Source organism: Molossus molossus, unplaced genomic scaffold (genome assembly GCF_014108415.1).
Source record: "Molossus molossus isolate mMolMol1 unplaced genomic scaffold, mMolMol1.p scaffold_m16_p_21, whole genome shotgun sequence".
Taxonomy (NCBI): Eukaryota; Metazoa; Chordata; class Mammalia; order Chiroptera; family Molossidae; genus Molossus; species Molossus molossus.
The window spans coordinates 9,248,242-9,261,450 of record NW_023425357.1 but is presented as its reverse complement, the minus strand read 5'-3'; the positions used below and the strand labels follow the sequence as shown (position 1 = coordinate 9,261,450).

Below are 13,209 nucleotides of genomic sequence, written 5' to 3'. Positions count from 1 at the left end.
CATCGACCTGTGGGTGAGAGACCTTGGCTCTCTGGTTGTGACTGTACATGAACATGAGGAACATGTTCTGTGAGGAACAGTGTGTGACATTCTGCGCTGAGCCTCTCTGTGTCTGTTAATGGGACTGTGTACGACACTGTGTGTGTGATTTCGTGACTGCCTGAGACTCTGTGGGCGATGTCTGGGTGGGATAGTGTGCGAGACTGCACTGGGGGTGGTCCTCAGGATGATGACTCTATGACTGCTCTCCCACGTGACCTTGAGTGACTGATACTCACAGGCGACTGGCCCCCTGCTCCCCTAGAGCTCCCCCTCCCTGTTCCCTGGCCAGCCCTGGCCCCGCCCCCTCCCACCACCACTGCCTGTCACCTCGGCCAGAGCCCCGGCTGAGCAGTGGAGGCAGCAGAGGCAGCAGGACAGGTGAGGGCTCCCCCAGTCCCAGCCCATTCCCCCTGCCCCATGGCCCCCTCAGATCTCTGGGTCCCTTGCTCCCAGTTGCCTAGCCTATGCCTGTGTCTCCCTCTGTCTCTGTGCCGTCTCTAACGTCCTGTGTCTGTGTCTCTCTCAGTATCTTATCTTCGTCTCTGTCTCCCAGTCTCTCCTAACCTCTGAATAGCTCTGTGTGTGCCTGTTTCTTCCCCCGTTCCTGGTCTCTCCATGCTTTATCCCCTCCTTTTCTCTTAGCCCACGTTTTTGTCTCCTTCTCTGCCTCTTGGTCTCTGGTCTCTTGCTGTGTGTCTTCCATCTCAGTCCCGGAGCCTCTATTTCTGTCTCATGCATCTCTGACTCTGTCTGTGGGCTGGTCTGAGCTCCTGGCTGTCTCTCCTTCCCTACCTGGTCTGGGTGAGGGTGTGAGGATCTAGATTTCCAGGCATGTGAGCCCCTGCAGACCTAAGCCCAGGGTCTGCCGCTGCTCTGGTCCCTAAGAGGAGGGATGTCCCATGGACTCTGGGCTTTATCCACAGCGGGGAAAGTTTTATAAGGTCAGGTTCCTAACCACGATTTGAAAACCGTTTGGGCTCACAGAGTGGGAACTCCGGGGGTCATTTCAAGCTCCGTGCCTGGTGGTTTCTGTGCCTCCCCCTCCAAGCCAGTCCCCAGGTTCACTGGAGTCTCTATGTCTAGACTCCGGGTGACATTAGCACTTCCGCCCAGCGCAGCTCTAAGGCAACCACGCCCTCAGCAAACACCCCCCCCCCTTTTCCCGCCTCTGCTCCAGCAACAGCGAGGGGTGGGCCCCGGAATCACATGCCGGATCCCAGCCACGTCCCCTTCTCACGCGTCTCCCGCACCCGCAAATCGTCACGTGTGGGGGCGGCGGGGGGCGCTGCCACGGATTCCGCGTGTGTAATCCCGGAGCCGGGTGGCGCTGGGGCTGGGGGCTGAAGGCGGAGGCTTCTGTCCCTGCCCTTGGACCCTCCAGGCCGGCTGCCCCGGGACCTGACCCTTCGCGCCCCATGCCCCGCCGCCCTCACCATGCCGCGCTGTCCGCCCTGGAGGCTGCTACTGCTGCTTTCGCTGTGGGGGCCGCTGCTCCAGAGCGCGGAGGTGAGGACCCGAGGGGCCACGCGAGTTCAAGCCTCGGAGGGAGGTCTGGGAACCGTGCTGTCTTCCCCCACTGCAGAGAGCATTTTAAGACTGACCCTCTTGCCCAGATTCAAGTTTTGATAGTTGCTTCCAGCCCGTCTTCTTTTCCTCGCCAATCCTCCTGGTGATTTCCAGCCAACGTGTCCCCTAATTTTCCTGAAGGTTTTCAGCCCCCCACAGCAACTCCCCTGGTGGTTTCTAGGCACCCCTCAAGAGTTAGAAGAGGTTTCTCAGTCACCCAAGACTCCTGGGCAAACAGGACAGCCTCTCCAAGTCCCGCTCGGGTTTCTGGCCCACAGGAATCATGCTGCGTGGGAGCGGGGAGCGGTTGGGGAGTCCTCCCTTCTCTTTTTCCCTAGACCGGCTCGGAGGGGCAGACGGCGGGGGAGCTGTACCAGCGGTGGGAACGCTACCGCAGCAGATGCCAGGAGACGCTGGAGGCCGCGGAGCCCCCAGCAGGTGTGGCTGGGGAGAAGGTGGCCGGGGCCTCCCAGGAGGGGTGGGCTGGGGGAACGGGAAGGGCTGGGGTTGCAGCGGGTGGGTTTGGGGCGGTCCTAGGACTAACGGGCTGGGCCTGAAAGGGTTGTCTGGAGTAGACATGGGCTGGGTCCGGGAGGCCTAGGTGGACTTGGCCTCGGTAGAAACGGCCTAGACTTGAGTGTGATGCAACTAGGGTTAGTGGGAGACGCCTGGGAAGAAGCTTGGAATGGGCGGGGTCTTGGGCAAGGCTGCGCTGGGTGGGTGGAGCCTGAAGTGGCCTGCAAAGGGGGCAGGATTTGGGATGGAGCCTAGGAAGGGCCTTGAATAGTGGGAAGCTTGTGCGGCGGGAACTTGCATGATGGGGAGCCCAGAGTAGGGCTGGGAGGATGGGCGGGGCTTTGGGTCTGATGGGCGGGGCTTTGGGGTCTGATGGGCGGGGCTGTGGCGAAGCAAGGATGGACCACTCCAGGAGTGCGGGCTTAGGGAAGGGCTTGTGTATGTTTTTTTTTTTTTTTTTTATCCTCACCCGAGGACACTTTTTCATTCTTTGTTCAGATAGAGCAGGAGGGAGAGAGAGAGAGAGAGAAACATCGATGTGAAAGGGACACATCAAGTGGCTGCCACCCGCACGACCAACCAGGGCCGGGGACAAACTGCAACCGAGATACATGCCCTTAGCGGGAACCGAACCCGGGTCTCTCCGGACCGCAGGCCGACGCTCTAACCGCTGAGCCAAACTGGCCAGGGCAGGGCTTGTGTATGTTAAGGCATTGGGCACAGGGTGCAGCAGGTCCACCCGACATCTGTCCCTATGCCCACTCCAGGCCTCACCTGTAATGGGTCCTTCGATATGTACGTCTGCTGGGACTACGCTGCACCCAACACCACTGCCCGAGCATCCTGCCCCTGGTACCTGCCCTGGCACCATCATGGTGAGGTGTCCCCTGGGCTGTGGGCCCTTCCTGACATAAACAGCTCCTAACCCTTGCCCCAGACACCACTTCCTTGAAACTCACCTACACCCAATCTCCTGCCCCTCTCTGTCCAGCTGGGTGTCTCCTCTGTCTGTCCAACCCTGGCTGGGTCACCCTGATCCTAGATCTGTCACATAATGCCCCTTCTCTGTCCCTGTATCTCTCTGAGGACCTCTGGGTTCTTATTTTCTCTCCTTTTTTTCTGAGTCTGTCTCTGGGTATTCCGGTCTTCCTGTCCTAACTAGCTGTGTGGTCCAGAGCAGTTTATTTCACTTCTTTATGCTTCAGTCTCCTCATCTGTAAAATGGGATTGATGATAGTACCAACTTCATTGGCTTCTTATGAATATTAAATCAATACGTGTAAAAATCCATATAAGGGCTTATCATCATAGTCGTCGTCGTCGTCGTCATTATCATCATCATCATCACATTGGCTCTCTCTCCCAGTTGTCTCCCAGTTGGTCTTTCTGTCTCCATCTGTCTTTCTCTGTGCCTCTGATCCCCTCCCTCGATTCCCCACAGTGGCCACCGGCTTTGTCCTCCGCCAGTGTGGCAGTGATGGCCAATGGGGACCTTGGAGAGACCATTCTCAGTGTGAGGACCCAGAGAAAAATGGGACCTTTCAGGTAAGAAGAGGTGCGGGCTTCAGGTTGGATGTCCAGGGAGAAGTGAAAAGGCAGCAGCCTCAGACCAGTCTGAAACCCCTTGCACTCTTCAGGACTCTGGGTTCCAAGTGATAGAAACTCAACTTAACTTGCTTGATGGGGGAAAAATGTATTTACTTTTGTGATTGAAAAGTATAAGGCCACACACAGCTTCAGGCACAGCTGGATCTAGGTGCTCAAATGATGTTGCTGGGAATCTTTGTTGCTCACCATATCATGCCTATGTTTTTCTCTGTATTGGTCTCATCTTTCTGTGGGGTATAAGCACCAGGCTCACATCCCACCAACCAAGCAACACTATGGGGAGACTGAGCTTTGTTCTCAATGGTTCCAGCATAATGTCCCAGGACAGACTCTTTTGTAAATTTTATTTTTCAATTACAGTTGACACTCAGTATTAGTTTATATTAGTTTCAGGTGTACAGCATAGTGGTTAAACAACCATATAGTTTACAAAGTGATTCCCCTGCTATTTCAAGTACCCACCTGGGCCAAACCTATCGGACTGACTTTTATCTCTTATTGCCTGGTTTGGACCATATGCCCACCCTGGACTAATCACTGTGTGTGTGTGTGTGTGTGTGTGTGTGTGTGTGTGTGTGTTTGAATGCTCTGATTGGCTGGTCACATGTTCAGTCCTGGAACTGAGGAGTGGAGTTAACCTCACTGAAATAAGGGTAGTTAAATTCCCAAGAGAAATTTGGGCTGCTGGGGCAGGAACAAAGAGCAGATAAATGTTCTTCCAGCCCCTTCCTGGCCCTGGGGGAAGAGCTGAGCGCTGCTCTTGTGTCATCCCCCTTACCCCCAGGACCAAAGGCTGATCTTGGAGCGGCTACAGGTTGTGTACACCGTGGGCTACTCCCTGTCCCTGGCCACATTGTTGCTAGCCCTGCTCATCTTGAGTTTCTTCAGGTGGGACCCCCTCCCCCAACCATGAGTAGCAGAGGCAAAGACTGGGCCTCAGTGTTACGAGTAAGATGAGGTGGCCAGGCTCCACCAGCATCAAGCACCCTATAGTGGTTCTGTGGGAAGAAGGGCTGGGAGGTCGTTTAAGGGGCTTGATGTGGCCAAGGACAGGTCTCCATGAGTCTCCAGACTGCTTCCCAAATCCCCAGGCGGCTGCGCTGCACTCGCAACTACATCCACATCAACCTGTTCACATCTTTCATGCTGCGGGCAGCAGCCATCCTCACCCGAGACTGGCTGCTACGCCTACCTGGCCCCTCCCCTGGGGACCAGGCTCCTATCCTGTGGAACAAGGTGAGCATCATCCCTCTCCTCAAATTGGGATTCTGCCTCCTCTGGTGGGCCAGGAGTTCCCCAATCTCTTTACTATCCCTTAGGCTATCCACAGTTTTTCTCTCTTGACCACTCCAAATACTTTTGGAGAGAGACTCCCAAGTTGGCCTCCTCCATTGTTGACCCCATCCCCTCCTTTATTGGAATTTTCCATTCTCTTTCATTATATTACCAATCATTGGTCTTCTCCACCAGTGAGAGTTTTCTGTGGAGGTGAGGAGGCAGCAGGATGGGAGAGACCAACTGGTGGGGAGGATTTGGTAGATACCAGTTTGTTACTGAGAAACAAGGTGAGAGAGACTAGAGGCTGGGGATAGAGGAGAGAAAAACTATCTGGTAGCAACTTGGGCCATGCCACTTGTTAGGGAGTGTGGGGTGGGAGAGTCCTCATGCTGGGAGAAACCTTTGGATAGGTGGAGTAGTTGAGTTCAATTCTTAGAAGGAGATGGAGTGGGAGAGGCCATATTTGGGGGTGTCTGGGGGAACTTTGATAGTGAGATGGAAGATAGCAGCCGTTTAAGAGGTTAGAGCGGGAGAGTTCTTATAGGGCCCATATTATAGGGTGAGAGAAACCAAGCACAGGTACTGTCCTGTAGTGACACAGACTGGGAGAATATTTGATGACAAGAGGTGGGGGTGGAAGGACGACCAGGTGCAGGAAAGCTTGGGGACACCCTGTTGGCCCTAACTGCCCCCTCTCCGGTCTGGCCACTCCCTAGGCTCTCGCCACCTGCAGAACGGCCCAGATCGTGACCCAGTACTGCGTGGGTGCCAACTACACGTGGCTGCTGGTGGAGGGCATCTACCTGCACAGCCTGCTGGTGCTGGTGGGAGGCTCCGAGGGGGGCCACTTCCGCGGCTACCTGCTCCTGGGCTGGGGTGAGCCCCGACCCTGTCCCCTGCCCCCTGCCCAGCCTAGCGCACCACCGCTCCCCGACCACCCTGCTGGTCTGCCTCAGGGGTCTCTTCCTTTCTCTAGGCTTTTGCCTCCCCACCTCGGCGGGGGAATTTCCGCGGGTCTTGGGCCAGGCGGGGCCCGTGCGCGTGCTGACAGCTGCGGCGGGGTGGGGGGCGGGGGTCGGGGTCTGCACAGGGGCCCCCGCGCTTTTCGTCATTCCGTGGGTGATCGTCAGGTACCTGTACGAGAACACGCAGTGAGTCGCGGGGTCTGGGCGGGGCCTGGGAGGTGGATGGGGCTTTGAGGCACCTGGGCGGGTGTGATGAAAACGTGGGGTGGTTCTGATGGCACCTGGGGGCTTGGAGGGAACGTGGGCGGGGGTCTAAAGGAATGGCAGCTTGGAAAGATTGTGGTCAAGGACAATTTGAAGGGGCGGGGTGAGGGCGGGGCCAGGGTAGTAGCAGGCGGGGCTTTAAAGGAATGTGGGCGTTGCAATAAGGGAGGTGGGCGGGGCCTGGCGAGTGAACGCGTGACCCGTGCGTCTAGCGGTTTTTAATGTCTTAGCTCTACAACCCGTCCTCCAGGTGCTGGGAGCGGAACGAAGTCAAGGCCATTTGGTGGATCATACGCACCCCTATCCTCTTGTCCATTTTGGTACGGCCAGCCCCGCCTCCTCCAGACCGATGTCCTCAGGGATTTCCCGTCCTGGGAAGAGGGGCGCCATCCTCTGCCTCCCAGGACAGGATGGGGCTGGCTCAGCCTCTATCTTTCCTCGCAGATTAATTTCTTCATCTTTATCCGCATCCTTGGAGTCCTCGTTTCCAAGCTGAAGACGCAGCAGATGCGCTGCCCGGACTACAGGCTGAGGTGGGGGAGGGAGGTGGGAAGGAGGGGAAGGGGGCCGGATGCGAGATGGGGACCAGGGACCGCAGGCCCACTGCTACCCTCTTCTCCCAGGCTGGCTCGCTCCACGCTGACGCTGGTGCCCCTGCTGGGCGTCCACGAAGTGGTGTTTGCTCCCGTGACAGAGGAACAAGCCCGGGGCCACCTGCGCTTTGCCAAGCTCAGCTTTGAGATATTCCTCAGCTCCTTCCAGGTGCTCAGGCTGGGTGCAGGGGCTACACCTTCCCACCTGGGGCCCCTTTCCCCAGAGGGGCAGGAGGGCTACAGTCATCCTCTGTCGCAGCCACTGAATTGGGAGTGAGGATGGGAGTTGGTTCATTCATTCTACACATAATACTGAGCTGGCGCTGTCCTGAGCTGAGGAAGCAGCAGGGACCGAGGCAGGAGATGGGTGACCTCAGCAGTCCTACCTCCTGGTGAAGATCTAGGGCTTTGAAACCGGACAGGGCTGGGGCCAAATTCAGGTCTGTGACTGTCACCTCAGGGTCAGAGCTAGGGTGTGCAAAGAGATGCTTAAAATGCAAAATATAAAGAGGCACTCATTCTAAAATTTAAGGCTGACCCTGCACTTGCTTGCCCTGACCCTAGCCCCCACCCTGCTTTACCTCCTTGGGCCTCAGTTTTCTCATCTCTAAATTGGGGACAGCAGTGTCACCCCACAAGCCTGTTCACTTCATTAAATTCAGCAAATATTTATTGAAAACTTACTATATGCTAAGCACTTTTCCTAGCTCACTGTGGGGATACGGCCAAGAACCAAATAGTCTCTACCCTCTACTGGGAGAGACAGATGCTATACATGGTATATAAATAAAATATACAGAATGGCAGATGGCAAGATGTGCCTGGGGGGAGGGGGACAAGAAAATAGAGGTGAAGATCAGACAAAGAAATGGGGTTGCAGACAGGGGGTCAGGGAGTTCTCCCTGAGAAGATATTGGAGCAGAGACAGACGGGTGAGGGAATGAGAGAGGTAGGTACTTGGGGGGTATGTTCCAGTAAGAGAAGCCTCAAGTGTAAGATCCCTGAGGTGGGAGAGTATCTGTCATGGTGGAGGAAGGCAGTGCCTGAAGCAGTGGGAGCCAGCGGGATCAAGGGGAAGATGAGACAAGTAATATCTTACCAATAACATAAATAAATACTTGATTTGTATTCATTTATGAAGTAATTATAAACATCATTTTATATTTATTTAAATTTACATGGGAAACAAAAATTATTAAAATTAATTTATTAATAATTTACGACCGGTAATAATTAAAATTAATATTGATATTAATAATGATAAACGATTGGTTTATTATTAATACTTAATAATAATGTAATACTGTTTAATAACGGTAAGATAAGTCATAATAAGCTTAAGAAAAAGGTTTAACATTACGTGCCAGGCACTACAGCTTCTTGCGTATTAATACCTCAGTTCTCACAACCACCATTGTATTACCGCATTTTCCAGATAAAGAAACTGAGGCCCAGTGGGGTTAAGCAGCTTGCCTCAGTGGGATAGAAAGTAGGGAAGTGGTTATCACATCCAGGGTCTTCTTTTATTGCTCAGCAAACGGGGAAGGGCTAGGGATGGGAGCGAGGAGCCAGGGAGGTGAATGCAAAAGTCTAGGACCAGGGTAAGGGCGGCTAAGGTGGTCTGGGGCCTGGCAAAGCTTTGAAAGAAATGTTTATAATCCTGTCCCAACCCTCAATTTAACCCCGTGCCTTGTTTGACAGGGCTTGCTGGTCAGCTTCCTCTACTGCTTCATCAACAAGGAGGTAGGGAGAGCCCCGGCGCGCCGCCGGCGCCCTCTGGCGGCCGCGCAGGGAACGGCGTGCCTAGCTCCGCCTCTGAGCGCCGACCCGTTGCAGGTGCAGACTGAGATCCGCCGCGGCTGGCACCGCTGCCGCCTGCGCCGCAGCCTTGGCGAGGAGCCGCGCCAGCCCCCGGAGCGTGCCTTCCCGATCCTGCCCCTGGGCTCCGGAATCGGCCAGGTCGCCACTGGCCGCGCCCTGTCCTCAGGGAACCTCCCAGGGCCTGGGGATGAGGCCAGCCGGGTCTTGGAAAGTTACTGCTAGGCAGCGGGATTCCTGAGATCATTCAGTTAGCACGTATTTATTGAGCGCCTACTGTGTACTAGACCCCTTGTGGAGAGAGCTGGAGAAATGGGGGTAGGAGGGAGAAACAGAAACAAAGCCCCTGTTCTCCTAGAGTTCAGTTGAGTGGGAGGGGGGGGCACACACTGTGAAGACAAGTGGCTTATAGAGAAAAATTAGAAAGGGGCCTAGAGTGGACCGGGAGGGCATCTCTGCGGAGGTGACATTTAAGCCATATCTATAAGAAGTGAAGGAGACAGCTTTGGGAAGAACTGGCAGGCAAGATTCTAGGCAAAAGGAACTGGAGCTGGGCTGGGTCAGAGTCAATAAATGGAGAGAGAAGTGGGCAGGGGTAGAGTTGGGGTTTTTATTCCAGGTGCATTGAAAATAAGAATGTAGGAGCATCTCATAAGCTAACCTGTGTTTTTAATGTATTGATTTGAAAGAGAGAGAAACATCGATTCGTTGTTCCGCTTACTTATGCATTATTCATTGGTTGCTTCTTGTATGTAACTTGACAGAATCAAACTCACAACGTTGGTGTATTGGGACAATGCTCTAATCAACTGAGCTACCTTGGCCAGGGCTTATGGGCTAATTAAAAACAAAAAATTTTCTTTTCCTTATTGATTTTAGAGAGGAAGGGAGAGGGAGAGATAGAAACACTGATGAGAGAGAACATTGACTGGCCTCCTCCTGCATGCCCCTCACTGGGGATTTGGCCCACAACCTGGGCATGTGACCTGACCAGGAATCGAACCGGCAACCTCTTGGTGCACAGGTTGACACTCAACCACTGAGCCACACCAGCTGGGTTCATGGGCTAATATTTTAAACAGAGCCTTCTGTCTGCCCTGTAGAGGAACGCATTATCAGGGGCAGAGGTGGAAGGTGGGAGCCCAGTGAGAGGACTGCAGGTGGGGAGGTGATGGTGGCTGAACCAGGGTGGTAACCATGGAGGAGTGTGAAGCAGTTGGACTCTGGAGCTATTTTAAAGGTAGAACAGAGGATTTGGCAATGGATTGTATGAGAAAGTTCAGCAAGGAGAGAAGCCCAGGAAGACTCGTAGGTTTGAGACCCTGGAGAGAGACAAGAGAGGGAGATTACATTCATGATGGGGGGAACCAAGAGTGCTCTTTGGACATGTTAAGTTGGAACTAAAGGTCTGGAACTCATTGGAGAGGTTTGAGTTGGAGACAGAAGTGTGAGCCCACTGGGGTCCAGAGAGGAGGATTCTGTATAGATACAAACATGGGCAATTTAGGGCAGGTCTCAGCTGAAACCTTGCATCCAGAGAGGCCAGGACCACTGCTAGCTGGGGAGTGTGGCCCCTGGGCACTGGGAGAATTGGGGGAAGCCAAGAGCTGGACCACCTGCACACATACAAGACTCTTACTTCGAATCCTTCCTCCTCGCAGATACACAGATTCAGTTAGTACCTGGGTGTTGTCAATTCTTTTCCTTGGGTCTCCAGCTCCCTAGACAGATAAACTCGAGTTCTTTAAGCATGAAGTGACCCTACTGGGCCTCCCTTGTGGGTTCTGGGAGGCCTGGGGTCCTAAGGCAGGGTTCTTGTGAATAAAGCATGAAAAACAGTTGTTTTGTTTTCTGGTGAGTGAGAGAGAGAGAGAAATCTTTTCGGCCAGGCCATAAAGGGAAATGTCTAAGATGGGCTGCATGGCTGGGAGCCTGTGGTGGCCACATACCCCCTGGAGGGAAGCACTGCTCACCTTCAGCTACGTGTCACCGTAACATAGACATCAACATGGACACCGTGCTGCCACTGTGCCCCTGCCTAAGAGAAGCCCCAATTGGGAATGTTCATGTGATCTCCTGATGCTTAACTATCTGCAATGTGTACAATTAAAATTTCACATGTATGTACGTGTGTTGGTATGTGCACTTTCTGAGGGTTGTTTCTCTAGAAAGGTAGTATTAGGAGTAAAGCTACAAGCATAAATGAACCTCAAGTCTTAAAATCAAGTGTTTGATTGTTTGGTTATTAAGTGCTTAGCTGTGGAAGAACATATATATTATCCTTTATTTTTCTGAACAGAATTTTATTCAGGACATCTGTAAAGCAGACAGGCTGAGTCCAAAATGGCGTCAGCCAATGTTATTTATATATATTACAACCATGTTTTTTATTTACTTTTTTTATTGTTGAAAGTATTACAGATGTCCCCCATTTTCCCCCATTGACCCCCTCTTCCCCACTCCCAACCCCTTCCTTTTTCAACCATGTTTTTTATTGTGGAAAAATATATACATAATACAAATCTTGCCATTTTAGCAAAACAAACAAAAAACAGCCTGGTTCAAATCTTAGTTTGGCTACTTTTAAGCCGTGTGACTCGGGGAAAATTTCCCACTTCTGAAAAATGGGTATAACAATGGTACCTTGCCTGAGTTTCCGATCATTTTTTTTTTTTTTTTAAATTTTTTCCCTCTTCATTGATTTTAGAGAGAGAGGAAGGGAGAGGGAGAGATAGAAACATCGATGAGAGAGAACATTGACTGGCCACCTCCTGCATGTCCCACACTGGGCATTGGGCCCACAACCTGGGCATGTGCCCCGACCAGGAACGGAACAGGCAACCTCCTGGTGCACGGCATGACGCTCAACCACTGAGCCACACTGGCCGGGCCCGATGAGTTATTACAATACTACCTGGTACATGATGGATGGTAAATGCTTGGTCCATGTGCCTAGTGCTATTCCTGCGGCCTCTGCTTTTGCTTTCACCACTGAAAAAGAGGTGATTAGGAACCATTTGGGCAGCAAGGTGGGTGAACAGGTGGACAGAAATTCAGATTGATGCCAAGCAGGATGCAGGGTTGAAACCTTGCTGCCACCCTGAAAGGCAGAATAAACAAGTCCCATCCCCAAGAGGGACGAGTCAACAACCAGGGGGAGGTGGGAAAGATTTGAACACAAGACTGGGACTCAAGAGCTTGTGCTGTCCTTACTCCTGCAAAAGAACCAAATCCCCAAGGAAGTCTCCTGGGCATCACCACAGCCCCCACTTTTCTATTTTTTAAGGATATGATTTTGTTGATTTAGAGAGGAAAGGAGGAGAAACATCGATTGGTTGCCTCCCATACATACCCCAACTGGGGATCAAACTCACAACCCTGAACTGTAATCAAATCAGCCCCTTTTCAGTGTATGGGATGATGTTCCAACCAACTGAGCCACACTAGTCAGGGCACCACTGCTCCCACTTTATAGATCAGGACACTGTGGCTCTGTCCTGCTCCCCGACAATAGATGGCTCATGAAGGTCTGGCTCCGAGTTTGAACACAGCTCCATTATTTCCCGAGTGACCATGGGCAAGTCATTACCCTCTGGGCCTCAGCTGTCTCATCTGTAAAATGGGATGGCTCCAGTATCTACTGATTACACCGCACAGCAAATGTGTGCCTTTAACCCCACAGCGCTTCTCTGTGCATGTCAGGTCCTCTCCAGCTACAGATCCCCAGCTCAGCCACTAATCAGCTCACAGGGTAACTCAGGCTGTGTTCCACAGCTCAGTGTCAGTCACTGACCAACTTCAGGCCTGCGAACTCCTGAACCACTGGCATTAGGCCCTATTTGGGAACAGAGACAGATGCAGGCAGAGACAGAACACAGCAATTTCAATGGGGGAGAGTGTGATGTGTGTACATCAGAGGAAAACAGAGGTGTCCCCTAATCCCCCAATAAGTAAGGCCCTCCTTCCTCATCTCTACCTTCCTGCGTTTGTCAGAGAATTTCCCTCAATGGTAATTAAGTTGTAATGTGAGGGACAGCAGAGCTCAGGGGAGAAGCCACAGGCTCAGGAGCAAGGTGGGTTTGAATTAGAGCAAACAACTTCCTGGCTGGGTGTCCCTGGGAAATGGAGGTAATAAATAAGTGCCTGCTCTGAGCTGGCACCCTAACAGCTCAGCAGGCGACAGCATAATTGCCATCAGTACTTTGGTACTGAAGACTTTATTTTTTCTTATAGATATATATATATTTTTTAAACATGTTTTTATTGACTTTTTTAGAGAAAGAGGGAGAAATAGAAACATTGACATAAGAGAGAAACATTGACAGGCTGCCTCATGCATGTCCCCTGACTGGGAACTGAACCAGGACCTCTCTATCCACAGGACCATGTGCGATCCACTGAGCCATACCGGCTGAGTTAGTTATTTTTTTAATTTATTGATTTTTTTGAGACTGAGAAACATCAAGAGAGAAAGCATGAAATAGTGAGTGAGTGGCCAGGGAAAGGTAGACACCTGGAACCCATCACTTGATGTTATTGGACTTTTAAAAAAAATTTTT

General features: G+C 52.4%; 1 protein-coding gene across 1 annotated transcript; it reads left to right on the top strand.

The window, feature by feature from the left end:
• The first annotated feature begins 1,469 nt into the window (after window positions 1-1,469).
• On the top strand, window positions 1,470-8,928 carry GIPR (gastric inhibitory polypeptide receptor). The gene is made up of 12 exons (XM_036275546.1): window positions 1,470-1,548; window positions 1,947-2,046; window positions 3,566-3,669; window positions 4,517-4,620; window positions 4,824-4,968; window positions 5,727-5,886; window positions 6,101-6,161; window positions 6,490-6,559; window positions 6,684-6,772; window positions 6,863-7,001; window positions 8,534-8,575; window positions 8,669-8,928. Exons 1-12 carry the CDS (start codon window positions 1,477-1,479, stop codon window positions 8,873-8,875), a joined length of 1,293 nt encoding a protein of 430 aa, XP_036131439.1. The 5' UTR covers window positions 1,470-1,476; the 3' UTR covers window positions 8,876-8,928.
• The last annotated feature ends 4,281 nt before the right edge of the window (window positions 8,929-13,209 follow it).

Excerpts from the sequence above, each read along its gene's own strand:
- GIPR (XM_036275546.1), top strand. The coding sequence starts at position 1,477 with ATGCCGCGCTGTCCGCCCTGGAGGCTGCTACTGCTGCTTTCGCTGTGG. Across the intron at positions 5,887-6,100 it reads CTACCTGCTCCTGGGCTGGG|GGGCCCCCGCGCTTTTCGTC; the intron begins GTGAGCCCCGAC and ends GGGTCTGCACAG. Across the intron at positions 6,773-6,862 it reads TGCCCGGACTACAGGCTGAG|GCTGGCTCGCTCCACGCTGA; the intron begins GTGGGGGAGGGA and ends CTCTTCTCCCAG.